Source organism: Labrus mixtus, chromosome 18, assembly GCF_963584025.1.
Source record: "Labrus mixtus chromosome 18, fLabMix1.1, whole genome shotgun sequence".
Classification (NCBI taxonomy): Eukaryota; Metazoa; Chordata; class Actinopteri; order Labriformes; family Labridae; genus Labrus; species Labrus mixtus.
This window is the reverse complement of record NC_083629.1, coordinates 19,506,302-19,526,088: the sequence shown is the minus strand read 5'-3', so window position 1 is coordinate 19,526,088 and position 19,787 is coordinate 19,506,302. Positions and strand designations below refer to the sequence as shown.

The 19,787-nt window shown below is 41.4% G+C and overlaps 3 protein-coding genes across 3 annotated transcripts; 2 read left to right on the top strand and 1 right to left on the bottom strand.

Moving 5' to 3' along the window:
- The first annotated feature begins 74 nt into the window (after nt 1–74).
- LOC132992762 (endophilin-B1-like) lies at nt 75–8,152 on the top strand. The gene is made up of 10 exons (XM_061062251.1): nt 75–1,298; nt 2,371–2,512; nt 3,596–3,724; nt 3,815–3,948; nt 4,675–4,767; nt 4,924–5,007; nt 5,106–5,129; nt 5,396–5,485; nt 5,619–5,719; nt 6,375–8,152. Exons 1-10 carry the CDS (start codon nt 1,242–1,244, stop codon nt 7,009–7,011), a joined length of 1,491 nt encoding a protein of 496 aa, XP_060918234.1. The 5' UTR covers nt 75–1,241; the 3' UTR covers nt 7,012–8,152.
- A 2,976-nt stretch (nt 8,153–11,128) lies between these two features.
- On the top strand, nt 11,129–14,183 carry LOC132992761 (pentraxin-related protein PTX3-like). The gene is made up of 2 exons (XM_061062250.1): nt 11,129–11,829; nt 13,283–14,183. Exons 1-2 carry the CDS (start codon nt 11,694–11,696, stop codon nt 13,921–13,923), a joined length of 777 nt encoding a protein of 258 aa, XP_060918233.1. The 5' UTR covers nt 11,129–11,693; the 3' UTR covers nt 13,924–14,183.
- A 1,369-nt stretch (nt 14,184–15,552) lies between these two features.
- Nucleotides 15,553–17,175, bottom strand: slc35g2a (solute carrier family 35 member G2a). Its single transcript, XM_061063284.1, has one exon. It carries the CDS (start codon nt 17,122–17,124, stop codon nt 15,763–15,765), a length of 1,362 nt encoding a protein of 453 aa, XP_060919267.1. The 5' UTR covers nt 17,125–17,175; the 3' UTR covers nt 15,553–15,762.
- Between the last annotated feature and the right edge of the window lie 2,612 nt (nt 17,176–19,787).

Genomic DNA, 19,787 nt, shown 5'->3' with positions numbered 1-19,787 from the left:
TAATCTCTTAACCCTCCTTAGCCTCTCTTTAGCAGCAAGATTGTTTTAATCCCCTCTGTGTTCTCCCTCCTCTTGCACACACACACCCAGTGGTCCAATCAGCTCACCTTTTGCTCACAGTGCACCAGTAACAGCAAAGTGTTGTGCCTGAACGCCGAATGGAGACTGAAGCAGCGATAGTAGTTTTAAATAAGTGACGCAGAAATTCTTAACGTGAGCGAGATTTTTTTTATTTGCAATGCAGTCATGAGTTCAGACTCTCAGAAGGTCACTGTGTTTTTCGTCATTACTTTTCTCCTGGTCGTTAATGCGTGGCTGCTGCTGCAGCTTTCTTTCGGATGATCCTTAAACGACAGGTAGCTCATTCAATCAGACGGAGCTTTCCAATCCTGCACACCACAGGATGCGTTGGAAGACTACAATGGTGGACTCGTGTATTTTTTGACAGAATGTAAGGATTATCTGCAGAACTGATGGATTTCCACGTGGATGTAACAATTTGTCTTCTACTGTCAGACCGTCGGATTTTGGCTGACAACGAAGCTACAGATACATTTGATGAATAGTAGCTTTCAAAGAAAATAATTCGTTAGTGGCATTTTACAGTTAAATGATTTAGTGGCGTAGACGTATTTGGAAGAGATTACACTTTCACTTCGTAAAGCCGAACCGGAAGTGCGGGACACTATCACTGTTATATGTGTTTTGTCAGCTCATCATTTCCATCCATCCAGTCTAAAAACATAACATTTTAAACATTTTATTTTTATTGCTTGTATTGAACATAAATGTGTGTCCTGGTCGAGCTAGAGCTTAGGGCAGCAAATGTTAAGACCTAAAAAGATCACATAATGGTGCAAAAATAAAAGAGCTAGGGGACATTCGTGGTCCGACTGTCGAGGACCAGACCCGTTGTTGTTGTGGTGACAGTCACGCCCAAAACCGAGGCTTCAAACCGGGGGTCACTTTGATGAAGACAGGTGCTTGTGCTCGCACTTGCGTCGTCACAGTAACGACTGTGCTCCGCTGCTCGGTGTTTACCGACAGTCAGAGTGGTGGTTAGTGGTGGCAGTCATGGCTACGGTTGCTAGGAATCGTTGCTGGTCTCTGGGCTTTTTATAGCGCTAACGTCCTGTCCTGGACCGTTGACGTCCTGTCCTGGACCGTTGACGTGCTGTCCTGGACCGTTGACGTCCTGTTCTGGACCACCGAGGACAGCGCGCGACCTTGAGGACGTTGCCATGGATTTGACTCGCCTGGCTGTAGATGCTGGACAGTTCATCAACCGAGCTGTTCAGGTAAAATAACCCACAGAATTAAAAAAAAATATATATATATATATACAGCACTCGTACCAGTACAGTTTATTTTATTTTATTTTTATTTTCTTCTCTCTGAAAGGTTTGCCTGCAGATTCTACTTTTTTATGGTTATGCATATTTGCTAATGTATATCTTAAGCTGTTCATGCGATGGCTACATCTGTTATGTATATGGGAACAAGTATTTAATTTAAGTTTTATTCATCTATTTGTTTATTCTCTCCTTTTTTATTGTACTTGTTACTTATATATAATATAAAGATATATATTATTTTATTTATCTTTGTATTTTTTTTACTAATGCTGACTAAACCTGTTTTATAAGTAATGTGGTTGGCTTATTATTATTGTCGCTGGTAATGATGTTATGACTGCAGTAATTAAGGCTATGTCCACTAAAGATCAAGGACCGTTATTGTACATTACCAACCAAGGACAGATGGGTGCAGGGTGATGACACTTTGTTTTGTTTTCTTGTCTGTTTGTTTTAAGTGTATGTTTGGTGGGCATTGTATGCCTATTTTGTCATGTCATGTTTTGAAAAAAAAAGGAAAAACAATAAAAATTGTTAATCACAAAAAAAAAATAGAGCATTAATCTACATTAGATCATTTAACATTAACTGTGACATATACTGCTTGTTGTTGCGGTTTTGTTACCAACTAGAATAGTCCTAAAAACGTTAATTTCACCTAACTGTCATGTAATCTACATGAATTAAATAATAGAAACTGAAGGTTGTAGATAGAGCGGAATGGTTAGTTAGCCTAAATACAAATATTTCACTTTAATGACTTCATAGTATTTTATTTATTATTATTATTTATTTATTTATTTATTTAAACTTTTGGCTCCTAATTGCACTGTACGTTGTTGCTCTGTCTTCTATACAATTTTTTATTTTTATTTTTTATTTTTGCATTGTTAAGGAGAGCTTGGAACACAAAAATGTCATTGCCAGCTATGACTGCTTTGCCTGTTATGTTGTGCATTTGACTAATAAAGATAACTTGAACTTGAGTTTATGTTGCTTTGTTGTTTCGCTTCAGTACACGGGGGAGAGTCTTGGCCAGGCAGACAAGACTCAGTTGGATTCCGGGCTGGAGGAGCTTCTGGCCAGGGCAGACGCCACAAAGACCTGGACCGACCAGATAATATCCCAAACTGAGGTTTTACTTCAGCCCAACCCCGGTGAGAGACTGGACGTTGTTTATTTATTCAAGTATAGCCTACGTAGTGTGTGCAGGTGCTGAAAAGATGTCTTGAATTCAGTGCTTTGCTCAAGGGCATCAGTGCTCAGGAAGTGAACTGGCAACTCTCTAGCTACCAAGACAACATTTCCATACTTTTGTCCGCACCAGGACTTTAACCGGCGACCCTCTGGTTCCCTACCCAAGTCCCTGCAGACTGTAAATAAAACAACAAAATATAGGCTTGTATGTTATTCCAAACATTTCTCCTGATAAACAAAACATCACCATCCTCTAGCCTGCTCCAAACCAAAACACTTTTCAGACATGCATTATGCATCATCACTAACAGGTGGGCCGTGACCATTATGGTCTGTTTAAACTGCTCAGTCAGTGACTGTGCATCTTTTCCTCCGGGACCTACTCAGCTCTGTTTGTATTAACTGTAATGCCGTGTTCAGATGAAAAGAGACGGTTATTTCTTCGGCTGTTTATATTCAATTACCTCAGCTAATGGAATAATGAGTGGTCTCCGTACCTATAAAATAAAGGGAGCATTTTGCTGCCAGAAATAATAACCTCATACATTTATTCAACGCCGAGGGGGGTATATTTGCAGATCTTGTCTTGTTTATATACGAGCAAGGGCTATTAGTCTCTCTGAAGAATAATTATTGCTTACTTTAGGTTAACCTCAAGGGCTCCTATCAAATAGCAGCTGTGTGCAAGCTGCTGCCTAATGTTTGGGTTCACATTATCTTCTGAAACTTTAGTTTTCAGTGTTTGTCTTGGAAGGATACACAGCTAGTTGCAATATAAGAATGTAATTATACTGTTCAGCAACATCTTAGTGACATGCTTTAACTATTAAGTTATGTCCTTTTAATCTGCAGTGTCCTTATGTCTTTTTTTACGTCCATATTGAGAGCCATATAAGAGCGCTGTGTGAGCTGCTTGTCTGTGTGTTCAGCTCAGAAAGTTATTGTGTTTTTTGTACAAGTATCACCTCAACAAATACAAAATGTCATAATAAATTGGTAGTAGATTGTAAAATGAGATGAGCTGTGTGATCCCTGATGAACAGGAGCACGCTTAGAGGACCGGCTGTACGAGCATCTGGATTGGAGCGTCCCGCCACGGCCTCGTGCACATGAGGTACTAGGAGACCAAATGATCCAGGCTGGGCTGGAGCTAGGGTCCAACACTCCCTATGGTGAGAATATATTAATGAGGATCCGGTTGATCTATATATTGTAAGTAAGCCTGTATACTTTTTAGACAGCCGCATCATTTTTGTGTTCAGGAACAGCTCTGCTCAGGTGTGGTGAGACTCAGAAGCAACTTGGCGAGGCGGAGCGACAATTAGTCCAAAGCGCCAACATCCACTTTCTTACCCCTCTGAGGAGTTTCTCTGAAGGGGAATACAAATCCATACAGGTACCACACAAATACACACAAATACACACATGTAAATCATTATGACTGTTTCATGTAATTGGGTGTTTTTTTGGATATTGAATTTCCAGTATCTTCTTTTCCACTCTCTTCCATCCTACTGTTGTTATCACTCAATTGGTGCTTTCCCGTTTGCCCTAAACTTCTGAGTTGTGTGAACATAAACAGCTGAGTCTTTCACTTTAACACTTGTCCTGCCAGCCCCCTAGTCAATTTTCCTTTTGAAGTCGGGGGGGGCTGATGTGAGAACGCAGCAGGAAATATTCTGAAAATTTCAAAGCAAGCGACGGGTAGGGGGGTGGTGACATTTCTATCCTCTGACATGCCCGGATGTGTGTGCACAACTACATCTCTATGCATGTAATTTAAGTATTTCATTATGATATCTGTTCACTCTTTTGTTGATATTGTGACTGTGTTGAACTATAAGGAGCATTGATATAAAGGCAAACATTCTCATTATAGCGTCGTATAGCGGGCTCTGTAACTTCTGCCACTCCTTTTTACGTCATGTTTTGCCTCCTGAGACCTCAAGGACTGTCCAACAGGAATAGTCTCCCACTGGTAGAGACATGTGGACAACCAACTCAGGAAAGATTTCCGGGGCATTCGGCCTGAAATTCTCTAGACATTTTCAGGAGTGCATATGTGAAAACGGCTAGTGTGTTTTCTTAACATGATTTCTAAGCAATGCGTGATTGTTCATAGGCGGAGCGCAGGATGTTGGTAAATAAACGTTTGGACTTGGACATAGCGAACACCAGACTGAGGAAAGCCCATGAAGCTGATCGAGAGGCCAGAGTAAGAAACACTGATTCAGAAACATTATAACTTTAAAACACATACGACTTTCCTTAATACATTCATCATACCTGTATCAAACAAAGCAACATCCCTTTTTACTATCAAACAGTACCTACAGGGTACCAACCTCCTGCTCCCTCCTCTCTCTGTCAGAACCTGAACGCAAACCCACTGGATGATGACTACTTGGCTCATGTCTCCTACATGTTCAGCTTCCTGCGTGTTAAATGGCTCAAGGTCAGTGACTCTGAGGGGACATGAACATTGACAGACAAAGTAGCTGTTTGGTCATAGAGTAAGTCACATGTCCTTCTTTGTCTCTCTTATCCAATCAGATGTGGGCTCAGGAAATCGCTCAGGTGAGTTTATCTTTGCATGCATACAGAGCTGTTAAAACTCTGCATCATCATGCTGTAAAAGAAGGACATTATTTTAACACAGCCAGCAGTTATAGGATTGTGTATGGTCCTGCTAGTTGCAATATATTTTTTCTTTCCACTGTTAAGCTTATTAAGACTTAAGCTGGATTTAGTTTTTTTGCTAATGAGACATTTTCCGAGAAAAGCTAAGCATAATTAAAAAAGAATATGAGAAATGATTTTTGTGTGTGTGTGTGTCTGTGAAGGCAGAGATGGAGCTGAGGATCTGTCAGAGTCTGTTTGATCGACAGTCAGAAATGACGAGACGAGTTGTGGAAGGACTCGACAACACTCACGTATGTGTAGACAAAAAACACACACAAATAAAAAATACAAATGAGATTTTCTTTTAATTTGTTTGTACTTTGTTTGAATTTAAATCTCATTTTGTTGTTCCAACTTTCTTGTGACAAATGTTTTTGTTTCCAGACCAATCATATGCGGAGCCTGACTGACTTTGTGGAGGTTCAGGCCTCTTATTTTGACCAGTGTAACCAGCATGCTCAGGAGCTTCACAAACAACTTGCCAGGTCAGTTGGTTTTTTTATTAAATCTATATTTGTTAAAAAAAAAAAAAAGATAAACAAAAGGCATCCAAGTCCCCCTTTAAATGTGTGTACTGCATGCCTTAATGATGAATTGAGAATGAAGTTAACTCAAAGTTTTCTCACACAACATTACACAAAAAAAAAAAATCACACAACATTCTGTTGACAAAATTGTGAAAACCACTTTTATAAAAAACAATTTAATCAAATGTGTCCTCATAGGTTATGCAACGAAATTATTTCATTGAAATAAAAAACTGAAATCAGGTTGTTGTTAGCATATTGCAGGTATTGTGTTTTTCACACTCTAATGACACAATTAAGTGTTGAAGAGCTTTTATGGAGTGGACAGACTTTTTTAAATTTACCTAAATCTCTTTCAAAGAAAAAAATATATTTAGAAGCCAAATACCACTCCAAAATGTATGCACTTCAAAATGGGACAAAGTCTGTTTTAAATGAATTTCTGTTTCCCCACTGGCAAAAGACACAACATTTTACCACAATGATATATCTGTAGCTGCCAGGACATCTGGTCCCACATAAAACACAACACTACTGAGCATAGTTTTCAAAGTAAATTCATTTTTCATATAAACGACTTGGTTATGAGGGTTTTTTTTTCTTCTCTTTGCAGCATTCCAGTAGTCCTCTGCTCCAATAACTGGCAGTCAGAAATTAGTAATGCAGGCAGTCATCCATCGACAAGCAACCATGTAGCTAATGAGCCCATCGGGTCGAATCACATCACTCCGATTCCCGTAGACTTACACCAAATTCCAGACTTTGACCAGGACTCATGGACAGTTAATTCACAGCCAAGAAGGGAAGAAAGAACGGCCGACTCCTCTGTGACCACCAAGCCACCTGGTCACGCAAACAAGAACAATAACAACAACAAAATCTTCTCTGCTAATGACCAGGCGACAAGCCAGTGTGCAGCTGCCAACCAAGCATCTGACCATGTCTGTACAACAAATCCACAAAGTCTACCAGCAGATCAGATCCCAGAACTCCCCACTCACAAGACCAATGGAGCAACGCTTGAAACAACAAATTGTGCTGGTGGTGTCCGCCAAACTGATGTTTCCACACCTTCAGAGATCTGTGATGTCTCAAACGAGTCTCGGACAACAAACGCATTAGGAACCATTACAACCCATGACAACGCTATCCAAACCTTAGCAGCCAGTGGCGTTGCTGCAGAGCCTGAAACAACCAATGAAACCGCAAGCCAGCTACCCACCAGTGGAGAAGATGTGCAAGAGACGTAATTATCCAGCCAGGCTGTGGTTTAGTAAAGGCTGGAACAGAGCTTTGGATGATTTAGACAAGTCAAATCTGGCCATTTACATCTGAGAATAGAGACTGTAATAGAAGAGAACGGATAAAGTGATACAGAAATAGAGTTTAATTTAATGCCATAGGGATATATACCGTATGTGAAGTGGTTTTGAAAGTGCTAAATTGACTATAGTGCCACAAGAATCTTAGCCTAAGCTGTTAGTAATAGTTTGTGGTCATGTTGACTATTATCAGTATTAGTCCCTACTTGTTGCTCTGGATGTAATGTGACACTGTAATATATCATAGCCTCTGACAAGAAGATGAGGCCTGGCTGACTTCTTCATTTTTTTATTTTTTTCAATTAGCTAAATCAAGCTAATGAAGCTATGTGCCAAGTGTACTGTATGTTTGTTGTTATGAGAATATAAAGTCACGTCTGTGTATGTCTTTGCGTCACTGTCTCTTACCTGTGTTTACAGCTCGTCCACACCTTGAAAAAGAAGTGTGTGTGTGTGTGTGTGTGTGTGACTCTGCCCCTGCTTGAAGTTGAGGTCATTTTCCATATGAAACGTGTCACTTACGTGTGTTTGGGAGCCCTGTGAGGTGACAAAAACACCAACCTGAACAGAATCTCTTTTCTTTAGCATGGTAAAAAAAAAAAAAGAAAGTTTCCTCATACGTGCTCTGGGTGTTTCTTCCTATACACAGTCGAATCGCAAACTCACTTTTACCCTTTTACCCCCTTAAAGCCCCCGTTAGGTGAAATGGATAGAAGTTTCCACGTCCAGATGTTGTTCATTTTCTGTGTTAGGGCAGCGCTGCTCTACTGTGCTGTGGGTCCACTCTGGGGACCCTTGATGGAAACAAGCATTAATATAGCACTAACCCTACTGATGTAATCATCCACCAGCTCTATGCTACACACATAGAGATGTGTGTGTGTGTGTGTGTGTATATGGATAGAAACACTTCATAATTGTAGCTGCTGCCAGGTTTATACTGTAAAGCAGTTATAACTGAGTCAAATATTGTACACTGAGTGGGTGCCAGAGGTTGGACTTTTTTTTTTATTATTCATGTGAAGATGTGGAAATAAATATGCAAACATTGATGTCATGTCACTTTGAATTAAGTGTACGTTCTCACTTTGTACTTCCTGTAGAGTTGTTTATTTGATTTCCTCGTTAAAATTGGCTGCTCGCTGTGCATCCTTTTTTATTACCAGCCAAACCTAATGGCCCAGTTTAACATGTAAACTACATTAACATGTACAGTCTTTGACATTAAGGTCTTGATCGGTCTTCCCAGGCCAAGTCTAGTATAAATTAAAGCAGCCCTGACACACTGAAGCTAGTGGTTAAGCTTGGCTTGCGTCACTGTATTACTTCTATTTGCAGGATAATGAGGTCTGGTAGTGTGTGACATTACCATATATCACACCATATAGCTCACCATATACACACACACACACACACTCAGTTACTACTACAAAAACACTGACTACAGTTGTTTAGTGTGTGTGGGTGTGTGTGTGTGTGTGTGTGTTCTCCTGTATTTTGCACCCACCTCTTTCCAGCCTGGCGCTCTACAAACAGATTAGATTGATCAAGCGCTGGTTATGTGATATTGATCTTAGTTCAGTCAGGAGGCCCTTAACGCCAATAACACCATAAAGACTTCTATCACACCACTATTTCAGCTCTACATTTCAGAGGGGCCTCACAGGATGCACAGCCAGTGCTCAAAGAAAGATTAAATAGTGTTTTCATTCCTGTAGATTTCCTATGACTCAGTCAAACAAGAATAGACTCTCCTCAATCTGTCCCTCGCTGCTCATGAGTGCCTGTCCGCTGCACTGATACAGCAAGTCCCTGCAATGTCTCATGCTTATTTTTTATAATTTCCGGCATTGTATCCTGTCCATCAACAGAGATAGTAGTTCTCTCTGGTCTTCATGTGATGTTCTGGTTGTGTGATACAGGAAGGAAGCAGAAGCTGAAATAATGTTTTGCAGGTCTGGCAGACATGGGGGAATTATGAGAGCAGATAAAGGGAAGTGCTTCTAATTACAGTTGGCTTCTTTTCTTATACCTGAAATGTATAGACAACATGTCTTTGGATAGATACTGTTAATTGCTCAATTTAATATTTATTCATGGTAAATTGCAACAAGGTTTGATACCTCTTTTGTAAGGGAATCCTGGCCTGGAGATATACTTATGATGGCCATTTCAAATGTGCTTGAATCAAACGTTGAAAATTGATTTAAGGACAAATCTTAATGCGCTTTGAAGTTGATGAAAGCCAGTTTCTCTAATTTTGAATTTCTGACGTGTTACCCCAAGCAAAGAAAAGAAAAGTGGGCCTACCACATGCCCTGAGGTACTTCTTTAAATACAGTTAAACCAGTTGTAACAATGATGATTGACTTGGACACATCAAGGGCTACCCGAGAGAAAGTGCAATTACTAAACTTACCTGGCTGTCCCCCAATCAGACAACCCTGTATGAAGCAAGATTTGCTTAAGAAAACGATGTTCCAAAGTGGTATGCTTTTCTTGGCTCAGATATCTATTATGTTGAATTATTTAACTAATTTTGAAACCGTTAGACATTCAAATACAGCTGATATGTACTTATAATGGTTTTTTTTATTTACAGTGTACTATAATTCAATAATATATCCATAGTATCCACCCTTTCCTTACTTCCATCTTGGGGATAAAAAAGGGATACACCCAGTTCTCATAAAACCGGCCTGTGTTGGCTGATTTTGCTGTGTTAGTGTTATTGCGTGGTTTCTTCATATGGAAAGTCCTGTTGCTGTTTTTAAACCGTCTGTTTTTAAATTCTGCTGACAACACCCATTGTCCCATTGTCCCTCCTATCCCTGGTATGGTAAAAAAAAACAAAAAAAAAACTAGACAACAGGATCTCTTGTCTACTCTCCTTAAATCCAACTTTCATTCTTGCTTTCTGTCTTTCTCAGATATTTATTTTGCCAATCTGTCATCTCTCGTCACTCCTGCCCCCTCACTGCCAGCTGGGAGTGTTTTGTGTGACAGATTAACTGTAGGTGTGGTGTGCAGGTGGGGGTGGTGAACAGCGTCTGGTGCTTGCTGATAAATGTAGGTCCTTTTAGATGATGACATAAATAGAAAAATGATCTATGGAGAGGCGGAAATGGTATGGACACTAATAAGGACAGGATGAGAGCACCACATTTTATATCCCACCTGGTAGTTGGGATTAATACATTTATTGCTTTACTGCACAAAATTACGAATTCATATATTTTGGAAATGGACCAAAGAAATGTTGCACTTATTCCCAAACTGTGTCATTTTTTTCTGCTTAGAGGAAAGGAAAAACTGTACCACTGTATCTTTCCTCACCAACTGTCCATTCCTGTCTCCACCTCCCCCTGGGTTGTATCTTCCTCTGCAGGTTCTCTCTTTTCCTGATATAAAACTGCCAGCTACCACAGCGATTAGTCCCTGTGCTATAATTATAGCTTGCCAAACAGAGAAGAGCATCCTTGATAGCAGACATGCTGACATCTGCAGAGAGGGGTTCAAGCTGGAGATCGACAGAGAGTAGAAAAGTCAAGGCTTTTCCTTTGACATTGACATGTCCTACTTCTGCTGCTTAACCCCAACACCTGTTGACCAGAACACTCTTCCTAAAGAATCAGGTCACTTGGTCTCGCCAAGGGTCCAATAACTCCTTATTTTCTTTCCCTAAGAATGTTCAATTGACATGCTAACCATGGGCTCCAAAGGACAATCACTGCCAGAAGGCAAATTCAAAATCAGTTTGTACTATGAATATTGTGCAAATCTGTATTTATGGGGGGCGCTGATATCCCGGTGGTAAGCGTGTGCACCCCATGTATGGAGGCTATGTGAATTTCATTTGCTGCCCTCCAGTGAATAAAGCTGACCTTTAACTGATTTTAAAGCTCAAACATCAGGATCATATCAACTTGTATGTGACGCTTTAATGTGCCTTTTTTCTGGTTTATATTTTAAACACTTTTGGGCTCATGCAGACTGCAAAATGATCAAATATTGTTTTCATAGATTATCTGCTGAAAAGCAGCCAAGAGAGACAATTACAGATAATGCTATGAGCAAAATCCTACTGTGACAGTAACACAAATGTGGAATGATTTTTAAACTTAAACTCAAATACATATGTATCTAAATTTAGCTACTTTTTGCAAACAGTCATTTAAATAGAATGGGCATTGTAAGGCTTTTATTTCTCCAGTATGACATGGCTTTGTTCAAAGTTATTTTGAGTAACACACATACTTTTGTGTAGGTTTTACTCCTCTCCAGTTATTTTCTTCACCCTCCATCCATTTCTTGTCACCTCAGCTTTCCCCTGTACCCCTATAACTCTCTTTCCCCTTAATGCCCCAATTTCCGACTCAGTTTGACTTTTGACACATTACCTCCACCGAAGCATTACTCACACAGCACCCCCACCTCCATCCCACCCTCCTTGACTTCCCTCCTTCTTCCATCGTTATAAACTCAGCACCCTCAACAGTTGGCTCAGTGTGAAGGGCTTTGCAAACAGTACAGAAAGAGAAAGGAGCAACTGGGAAACTGAGTTACAAGCAAATCTGATATTTTTAAGGGAAAACATTCAGAGCTACAGCATGCATACGCTCAGGATCTGGCGTGTGCTGTGTGTGCTGGGCTTTGTGTGTGCATCCCTGTGTGTGAATGAAGTTGAATACGAAGGAAACTACGCAGACAACTACGACAATGAGATTTCTCAGGACCGGCAGGAGGGTGAGTTTTGTTTTGTTCCCTATTGTGAACAGATGGCTCATTGAGAAACTTTTTTGTTTGTTTGTAATGCCTGATTATTAAGTCCAATAAAGTGCATCTTAACCATCTTATACAGTTTGATTAAATGTCATCAATACAAATGGAATGTTTAGTTCTGGGGGGTTAAAAAGGTATTCCCCAAGGGTCTATTCTTGGACCACTTCTGTTCTGGAAATACATATAGAACAACACCAATACCAGTCAACAATCAATCTGATGTACTTTTTTATGCAGATGCCATCTTAATAAACCACAGGCAGAAGATGTGTTTTATGCTTCTTAGCCCAAACAAAACTGTTAATCGCTCATCTGTCTGACGACATTGAAAATAATGCTGCAGAAATGTAACCTTAAACATAAATAAGTCTGCAATTTTACACTTCAGTCTCAAGTGACTGAGGGTTTTTTGGGGGTCTGTTGGTTAAATTATTGAAACGAGGTTTTAGAGATTTTCACATTTGTCCTACACAACATAAAACATACTTTTAAATGTTTGAAAAAAGGAGTTGTTGACAAGTGGACTACAGAGGTTGGGATGTTTTATGGGACAATAAATGGGAGCAGTAATAGTTTTAGGTCTTGCAATTGCATTTTTGCTTTAACAGTAAAACATAGTTTTGTTTTTTTGCAGAACTAAACATGTAAGTATAAAGTTCTTGGAATTTTAGGGTAACTTTGTTGTATGACTTATGTACTGGTTAAATATTTAACTGGTACGTAAGTGTAGGTATAAAGGGAGACATCAAGTTCGAAGAGGACAAAGGAGTTTCCATATACTGTAGTAGAAGAGCAAAAGACAATGCATATTTGTGTTTGTAAAGTGTGAAAGGAAATAAAAGCTGGTCAGGGTTCTGCTTTGTAAGATTTATACAATAACTATAACTGTGCGCACAAATTTGGACAGTTTTTGGAACTGAGCGTGCACGGTTTACAAATCAGCAAAGATTAAGGAACTGTGCCCCCAGAATGAAATTAAGTTTTGCGCACAGATTTGCAAACAGCTTTTTTTTAATTTGTCACCTGACCCTAAGGTCTTGGTACAAAAGTTTTGGTTACATAGCATAGCTAAAAATGGGCCCCTTTATTACTCAATTGGCTCTGCAGAATATTGTGTTTCAAAAACATATCTTCCATGATTTATTTTAGTTTTCCAGTTATAATCTGTTACTTAGTACTTACAACAATGGCAATGTATTTCTCCATTTCTCTTTCATTTTTTGTTACTCTGATGTCCACAATTCTATAGTTTATTTAGGTAACTGCAGGAACTGGGAAAAAAAGAAAAGAAAATGACGTTGCACTTTAGCGTAAATTGTTACAAAGTTGAATAAAACATTGTTATTTTAATTAATGTTAATAACTTCCGACCTGACTGTGGTGCTGTAATGTATGCATTCCTGTTTTTTGTCAACAGGAGAAGCTACAACCCCACCATGCCAGGCTGCAGATTTCTCCCGCTGGGATAAGCTTTTCATTGCTCTGGAGAACTCTCACATGAGGCAGAACATGCTCCTGGAGTCTCTTGGACAATGCTGTGGAGGAATGCACACAGTCAGGAACCAGGTGGACAAGCTGGTTAAAGGGACATCCCAGGAGTATCTATTCAGCCTTGAGTCAGCATGCAGGGCACAGGTGGAGCAGTCGAGTCTCAGGCTGCAAAGAGGCTTGGCGGAGTTGCAAGAGGAGGAAGCAGAGAGGGAGAGAAGGCTAAATGCTACTTTGCAGCAGCTCCTACACAGTAGCAGTGAGGGCAACACCAGATTGAAACGTCTGGAGGAAGTGAGCGGCCTCAGAGCGGTTCCGTCAGGAGCAGCAGACAGCAGGGTGGGACACCAACCTACACAGAGACCAGGAGGATTTGGTGCAGCGTTTGGCTTGGGGGTGAAGCCGTTCCCATCTGGCCTCAAGGAGCAGGAAGTGACTTCACCATTCGACATGGTCGCAATGGAAAAGGCCCTGGTTTCCATAGCAACAGAGCTGCAGAGAGTTCACCTGCAGCTGAGCAGAGTGATAGAGCAGGCGGGAACGTTGAGGAAGAACAGAGGAGACACATGAGGGAAAAAAACCAAAAGATCGACAGAGGACACTCTAGTGACAATGACTTTGCACTTTTTTTTATGTTGGTTTTAAGGGATTTTTTTTATATTTCAGCTTGTTTATGTCTGGTGACAATTAATGTAGATGTACCATACATGTACTGGTTTTACTATAAATAATAAAATCATAATAAAAAAAAGGAATCGGCCTCGTGGAAAGGTTTCCGCCCTCCTCCCACACAGCAATCAGCTAATTTTCACAGCTAAACAAACCCACACACCAACACATAAGTCTGTGCACATGCCTACACTTTCATATGTCTGACTCAGTGTGTCCTCTCTCCTTTTCCTGCATGTGCCAGAGTTTAAACTTTAATGTTCGTGTAGTTGCGGAGATGTCCGCAAATTACCACAACCGCAAGAACGTGTGTCAGAGGTTTATGACCGTGTTTAATTGTGGGCAGGCCCCACCCTCTCATTAGCTGCTAAGAGGCTAGGACTTACGATGCTCAGGGTGTTTATGATTAATGAAACCCTGCCAGAGCTATTACACTGCCGCCCGTCAGTCCTGCAGCCGCACACTCGCCTTCATTGTTATGAACCACACAGAGGACGGTGTTTACTGGAGGTACTTTCCTCATATTTTTTTCCACGCTGGTCTTGTACCCTTATGCTCTCGTTTGGTTCAGTTTTATTAGAGATAGAGGAAATAAAGCTGGTGAGAAAGCAGAAAAGGTTACAAGAGAGGAAAATGAAAACTGAAAGAGATAAAAAAAAAGAAGCAAATATAAGGAAGATGGAAAGGTGAAATAGGGATGAAAGAACCATTCAGATCTTCTTACTTATACTTATTATAGCAATACCTCAATTTAATAATACTCTGTTATGAGTTATCAGCAGAAACCCAGGGGTTTTCTTCCCCTGCCTATTTTAAATGTCACAACTAACAACGTGCAGAGAAGCATCGTCATGTAGTAACAAATACATGAGCACATTCACACACTGGTCTGTTCAATGTGTTCAGCACCTGTTTTCATGAAAAGTCTCCATCTGTGCAGTTTGTGTGTGTACATTTTAGTGAATGGAAGCTTTTCATGTCATGTTGGCTGCTCATTCTTCTTTTTTTTTAAAGAGACGGAGAAAAATAAAAGCTTGAAGCGACTGATGAGAAAAATCTAGAACGAGATACCCAGAAAAATAAAGCAGCGGTGGTTACGTGTCTGACAGGTAGTTATTAGATTTAATGACTTGTCCCCCGGCACACTGAACAGTGTTTTCATCAGCCAGCTGGCCAGACGCATCAGAAATAATAACCCACATTAGCCTTGCTTTCTTCCCTGGCTTCCTTCTCTTTCATCTGTTACCTCGTCTTCCATCACTCTTCTTTCTCTCTGGCTTCTTATCCGTGTGCCAATCCAGTCATCTTCTCTTGCTGCTCCAGTTTATCTTCCACTTCTCCGATCTCTCTCTCTCTCTCGCCTTCCAACTTCTATTTTTTACCTTTCCCTCATTAGCAGCCTGCGGCAAAGTAGAGGGAACCAGTCCTTGGCTAATCCTCAGCCAAGTGTCTGACAATACACTTGTATAAATTGAAGCTTATATATGCAAACAATCTCGGTGATATACTGATTACAAGTGGCCACAAGCATTCGTCACAGAGATTTTAATGTCACATTACAATATCACATAACACACAACACATTATTGGCACTTTCCCAAAAGCAAAGAGGACAATACAAAATAGATCAGGCTTCGATAAACATTTAGCAGTCTCTTATGTACACTGGAAACAATCTCATGAAGGAGGGAGTGAAGGAAAGAAGAGGAGGACAGGGGGAGGTGTAAAGAGAAGAGAAGTCTATTTGATCGGCGAGTCCAAAATCTCCTCATACTCCTCCCTTGGGCGGCGTCCTGCCCCACGAGAGGGAAGCAGCTTCATCGCCACCAGCCAGCCCACGCTCAGTATGACCATCACGTTCCCGACGACCTCGGGTGCAGTGGGAGCCAATGGCAGCACGGCCAGATGCAGCAGCAAGGCGACGGGTATTTCCAAGCTCTGGGAGGCCGAGACCAGAGCCGGGTGGAGCCGGGTGAGGGCGTGCATCATCCCCAGAAAGGCTGCTACCGAGCAGGCGACCAGGCCCAGGACAAGGCCCCAAGCTGGTGCGCTCACTGGCCAGGACCAGCCCTCCTGAAGAAGAATCAAGGAGGCTGGGGCGAGCAGGCAGCCGGTCCAACTGACCGTGAATAAAGCTGTGCCCACTCCTACCCTCTCCTTCAGGGAGCGATACCCAACTAGTGCCAGAGCCATCCACAGCCCTGCAAGAGCGGAGAGCGACCACCCGAAAGCGCCCCTCCAGAACACGACGGGATCAGTCAGTGAATCTGAATTGCTTTCGTCTGCTGTGGGAAGCAGCACCAGCCCCAAACCGCAAAGTCCTGCGGCGATGGTGATCCCATCGGCCAATCCCAGCCTCTCCTCCAGGAGCAGGAAGGCCAAGACGGCCGACAGCGCCGTGGTTGCCAGGCGCCAGGTCGTTGTGCCGTCCCCGGAAGAGACGAAGCTCAGAGATGAGTAGGCACAACAGAGGGAGAGAGAGTAGGCCAAGCCGTAACAGAGCAGACGTATACGATAGCCATCTGGTCCGAAAGGATTCTCCCCCCTGTGCAGGGGCACGGCCAAGGAGCCGAGCTGCACGATGGACCGAACCATGAGCAGGAACAGGGGGCCCAGGCTGAAGCGTTCAGAGGCAAGGCGGGTCAAAACGATCAAGCACCCATGGGCCAATGCCGCGCCGAGCAAGCCAACCCACGTCAGCCGAGACGCAGACACCGACGCCTCCCCGAAACTTGCGAGCTGTTCCCCAACTCCCTTCCCAGACCCCTTTGCTCCTCTTACTCCCCCTTCGCTCATTTCTAGTCCCCCAGCAGCCTGAGGTCTGTTGGTTGAGTCCTTGTCCTTGTCTTTGGAGCCAAACAGAGTCAAAGGCCACTTCTTGGTCTCCGTCAGGTTTTTCCTGTCCGATGTCTCCTCTAGGAAGGAGCCAAAGTCCTCGAAGGATGGCGCATCGTCGTAGCCTTCGTCCCCCGGCTGGGGGAAGTGTGTGTGCACTCCAGGCTGGGGGGAGTAGGGGGTTTGCGTGGCATATTTGGCCGTTACAGTGTGAGGGTGGATCTTGACTCTCTTCTTGGAGCCGCTCAGGAGGTGAGTGGACTCCATTTTAAAACCTCAGCGGACACACAAACACCTGGAAGGGAAAAGACGGGACACTTTAGGATCGACATTCAATGCATATTTAACACACACATATTCAAGCAAAATCCCCCTCCCTGCTTCTTCCTCTCCCTCGCTCTCCGGGGTACTGCCGGGTATCTCATATATCTTTTATATCCCAGATAATAATAGCAGTGACTCACAGCTTCCCATGTGCCCCGTGTCTTTGGCAGGGAATCCACGTAAGCTCTTCCTATCTGAGCAACCATGGGTTTAATTGTTTGATTTTTCTGAGTGATAAGAGTTCACATTAAGTTCATATTGGCAGAATTACAGGAGACCTGCTGGTAGATTAGCAATCATCACGGCTTTTAGTCTCTTTAGCTAACACGACCTTCAAAGCTCACAATGACAATTACATAAGTGAGTGCTTCCTGCCTGATTTGCCTTGAGCCCCTCTCTCTATATCTGGAACTATGTTTTCTTCATGTGTCTCTATCCCTCACCAAGGGAAAATAAAAGCTATAAAAGAATTGTTTGAATGAGTTGCAGATTGTTCAGATGTTGGATAAATCAGCTCTTACATAGGTAACAGTTGTCTCCTTTAAATCCATCTCAACCGTCTCCCTCCGCTTCTCCTTTCATTACTCCATCTCTTTAACTTTTCCCTTCAAGGTCCAGCTCCACGGATGACGAACAACTCTGCAGCAGAATAATCTGGTCCTGCAGGTCTTTATACATATGGACAGCACATATCCACTGCTGCATTTCAGGTTGTTAAACACTCAGCGGTTGATGATTCCTCTGGTCAATGGGAATACTTAAACCTGACATAATGTGTATTCATGCAAAGGCAGTAAGAGCATGGCGCTCAGCTATTTCCCAGGTGTTGCAAAGTATAAACTCAACAGTAATTTGGCTTCCTACCACTGGATTTGTCCCCTGAATCATGTCTTCGTTGTATGCAATAGAACCTAAAAGACAGTATGTGCAAGAGCATAAACACACACTATACGGTATACACTAGGGCTGGGCATCTTTGGGTGTCTCACGATTTGATTCAATTTCGATTCTTGGGGTCACGACTCTATTCAGAAACGATTTTTGATTCAAAACTATTCTGGATTCATTGATCCATGGATTCAAAATCTATTTTTGAATTAGTACATACTTCAGGATCTACTCCAGTCATCTGTGCAACTGGCTGAATTTATTGTTGCTCTATTTGTCATTCTACTGAGTTAAAAGTTAGCAGGGAGTGACTGATTTTTGGAAGTTATGAATCGATTTTAAATCTTAGAAGAGAAGAATACATAGATCGAGTTTTGTTTCCCACCTCTAGTACACACTGACAATCCTTGCAATCTGTAGAACTTTAAATAATACAAACTATTTTGGGATGAGGAGAGCAGTATAAAGAAAGGTGAATATTTATTAGACTTATCTTTTAAATAAAAAATATCAAAGTTATGCAGAGATTTACAATAATCTGTCAACCTTACACTAAATGTTGCACAACAAAAAGTAGACCTAAAGTTTTTTGGCTTTCTTTCTTAGCTACACACTTAAGAGGGATTTGACACTTTAGTCACAAAATCCCACAAAAGTTTAAACCAGAAACACGTCTAACACTCTACCCACATGCTATGCGAGGCTAAACTTAGGCACAGAGGTGGTTTGTGTGAAGTTTTAATGTGTGAATGCTAACATTTACTTTGTTCACTGTCTTACTTTCATATTCTGGCACGCTGACATTAGCCAAAAATCACTTCACACAACTCACAGCTGAGGAACAAGATAGTGGCATTTGTTTTGCAGGTATATTTGGTTGAGAATGTAGCGTTGAACAAACGTTATATACCAGGTATGGTAACCTGAAAACAAAAAGGGATCATCAAAGATTCTACATGGCGACTCCAGTCAGTCGAGACATTTTTCTCTAAACCACAAATGTCAACCTCTATGTGGTATTAGGAAAAAAAAGATCAACATCATTATACGTTTTTTAAGTTACAATAAATGTTTCTAAGGTGATTTTTTTTTTGTAAATATGTTTGGGAGATTTTAGACTGGCCCATAGTAATGGATTGAAAACCCGACACTGACTTGTAATAATGGATTTGAAGTGTCTAAAAATGTAAATTCTGGTTGCCGTTTTTTGTTTTGGATTTTGAAAATTTAAAAAAAAATCAGAGAATCGAAAAAGACCAAGTACTTTGAGTTTTCTGTTGTATGTTTCATGACAAGAAGTACACTGATTTACACAAGTCTTTTCCACTGACTTTTCCAAAGAGGCAAGCAGGAAAAATCAACAAAAAGCCTAAAGAGTCATTGGAATAACTACAAAGAAAGATCTGTTTCTAAATGATCCTGCACTTAAATGCCTGACAAGTCAATGTTAATGCATGACAAGACACTCGATAATCAGCACATTTCAATTCCATTATGTTTTCCTGATCAGTAATAAGGTCTGGATGAATCACCTGACCATTCAGAAGTCGGTCTCTTTTTTCAGCTCTGTGCTGTTTCGCTCATCTTTGGTGGTGCAGTCGTTTTGATTTGGAAGAAGAAAGGGTGGGGGGGGTGAATTTGTGGCTGCATACGTGGCCTTTATCCTCCCTGAAGCTGTGGAGTATTCCAATGGATCAGCCTGAATCGCCCTTTTACAA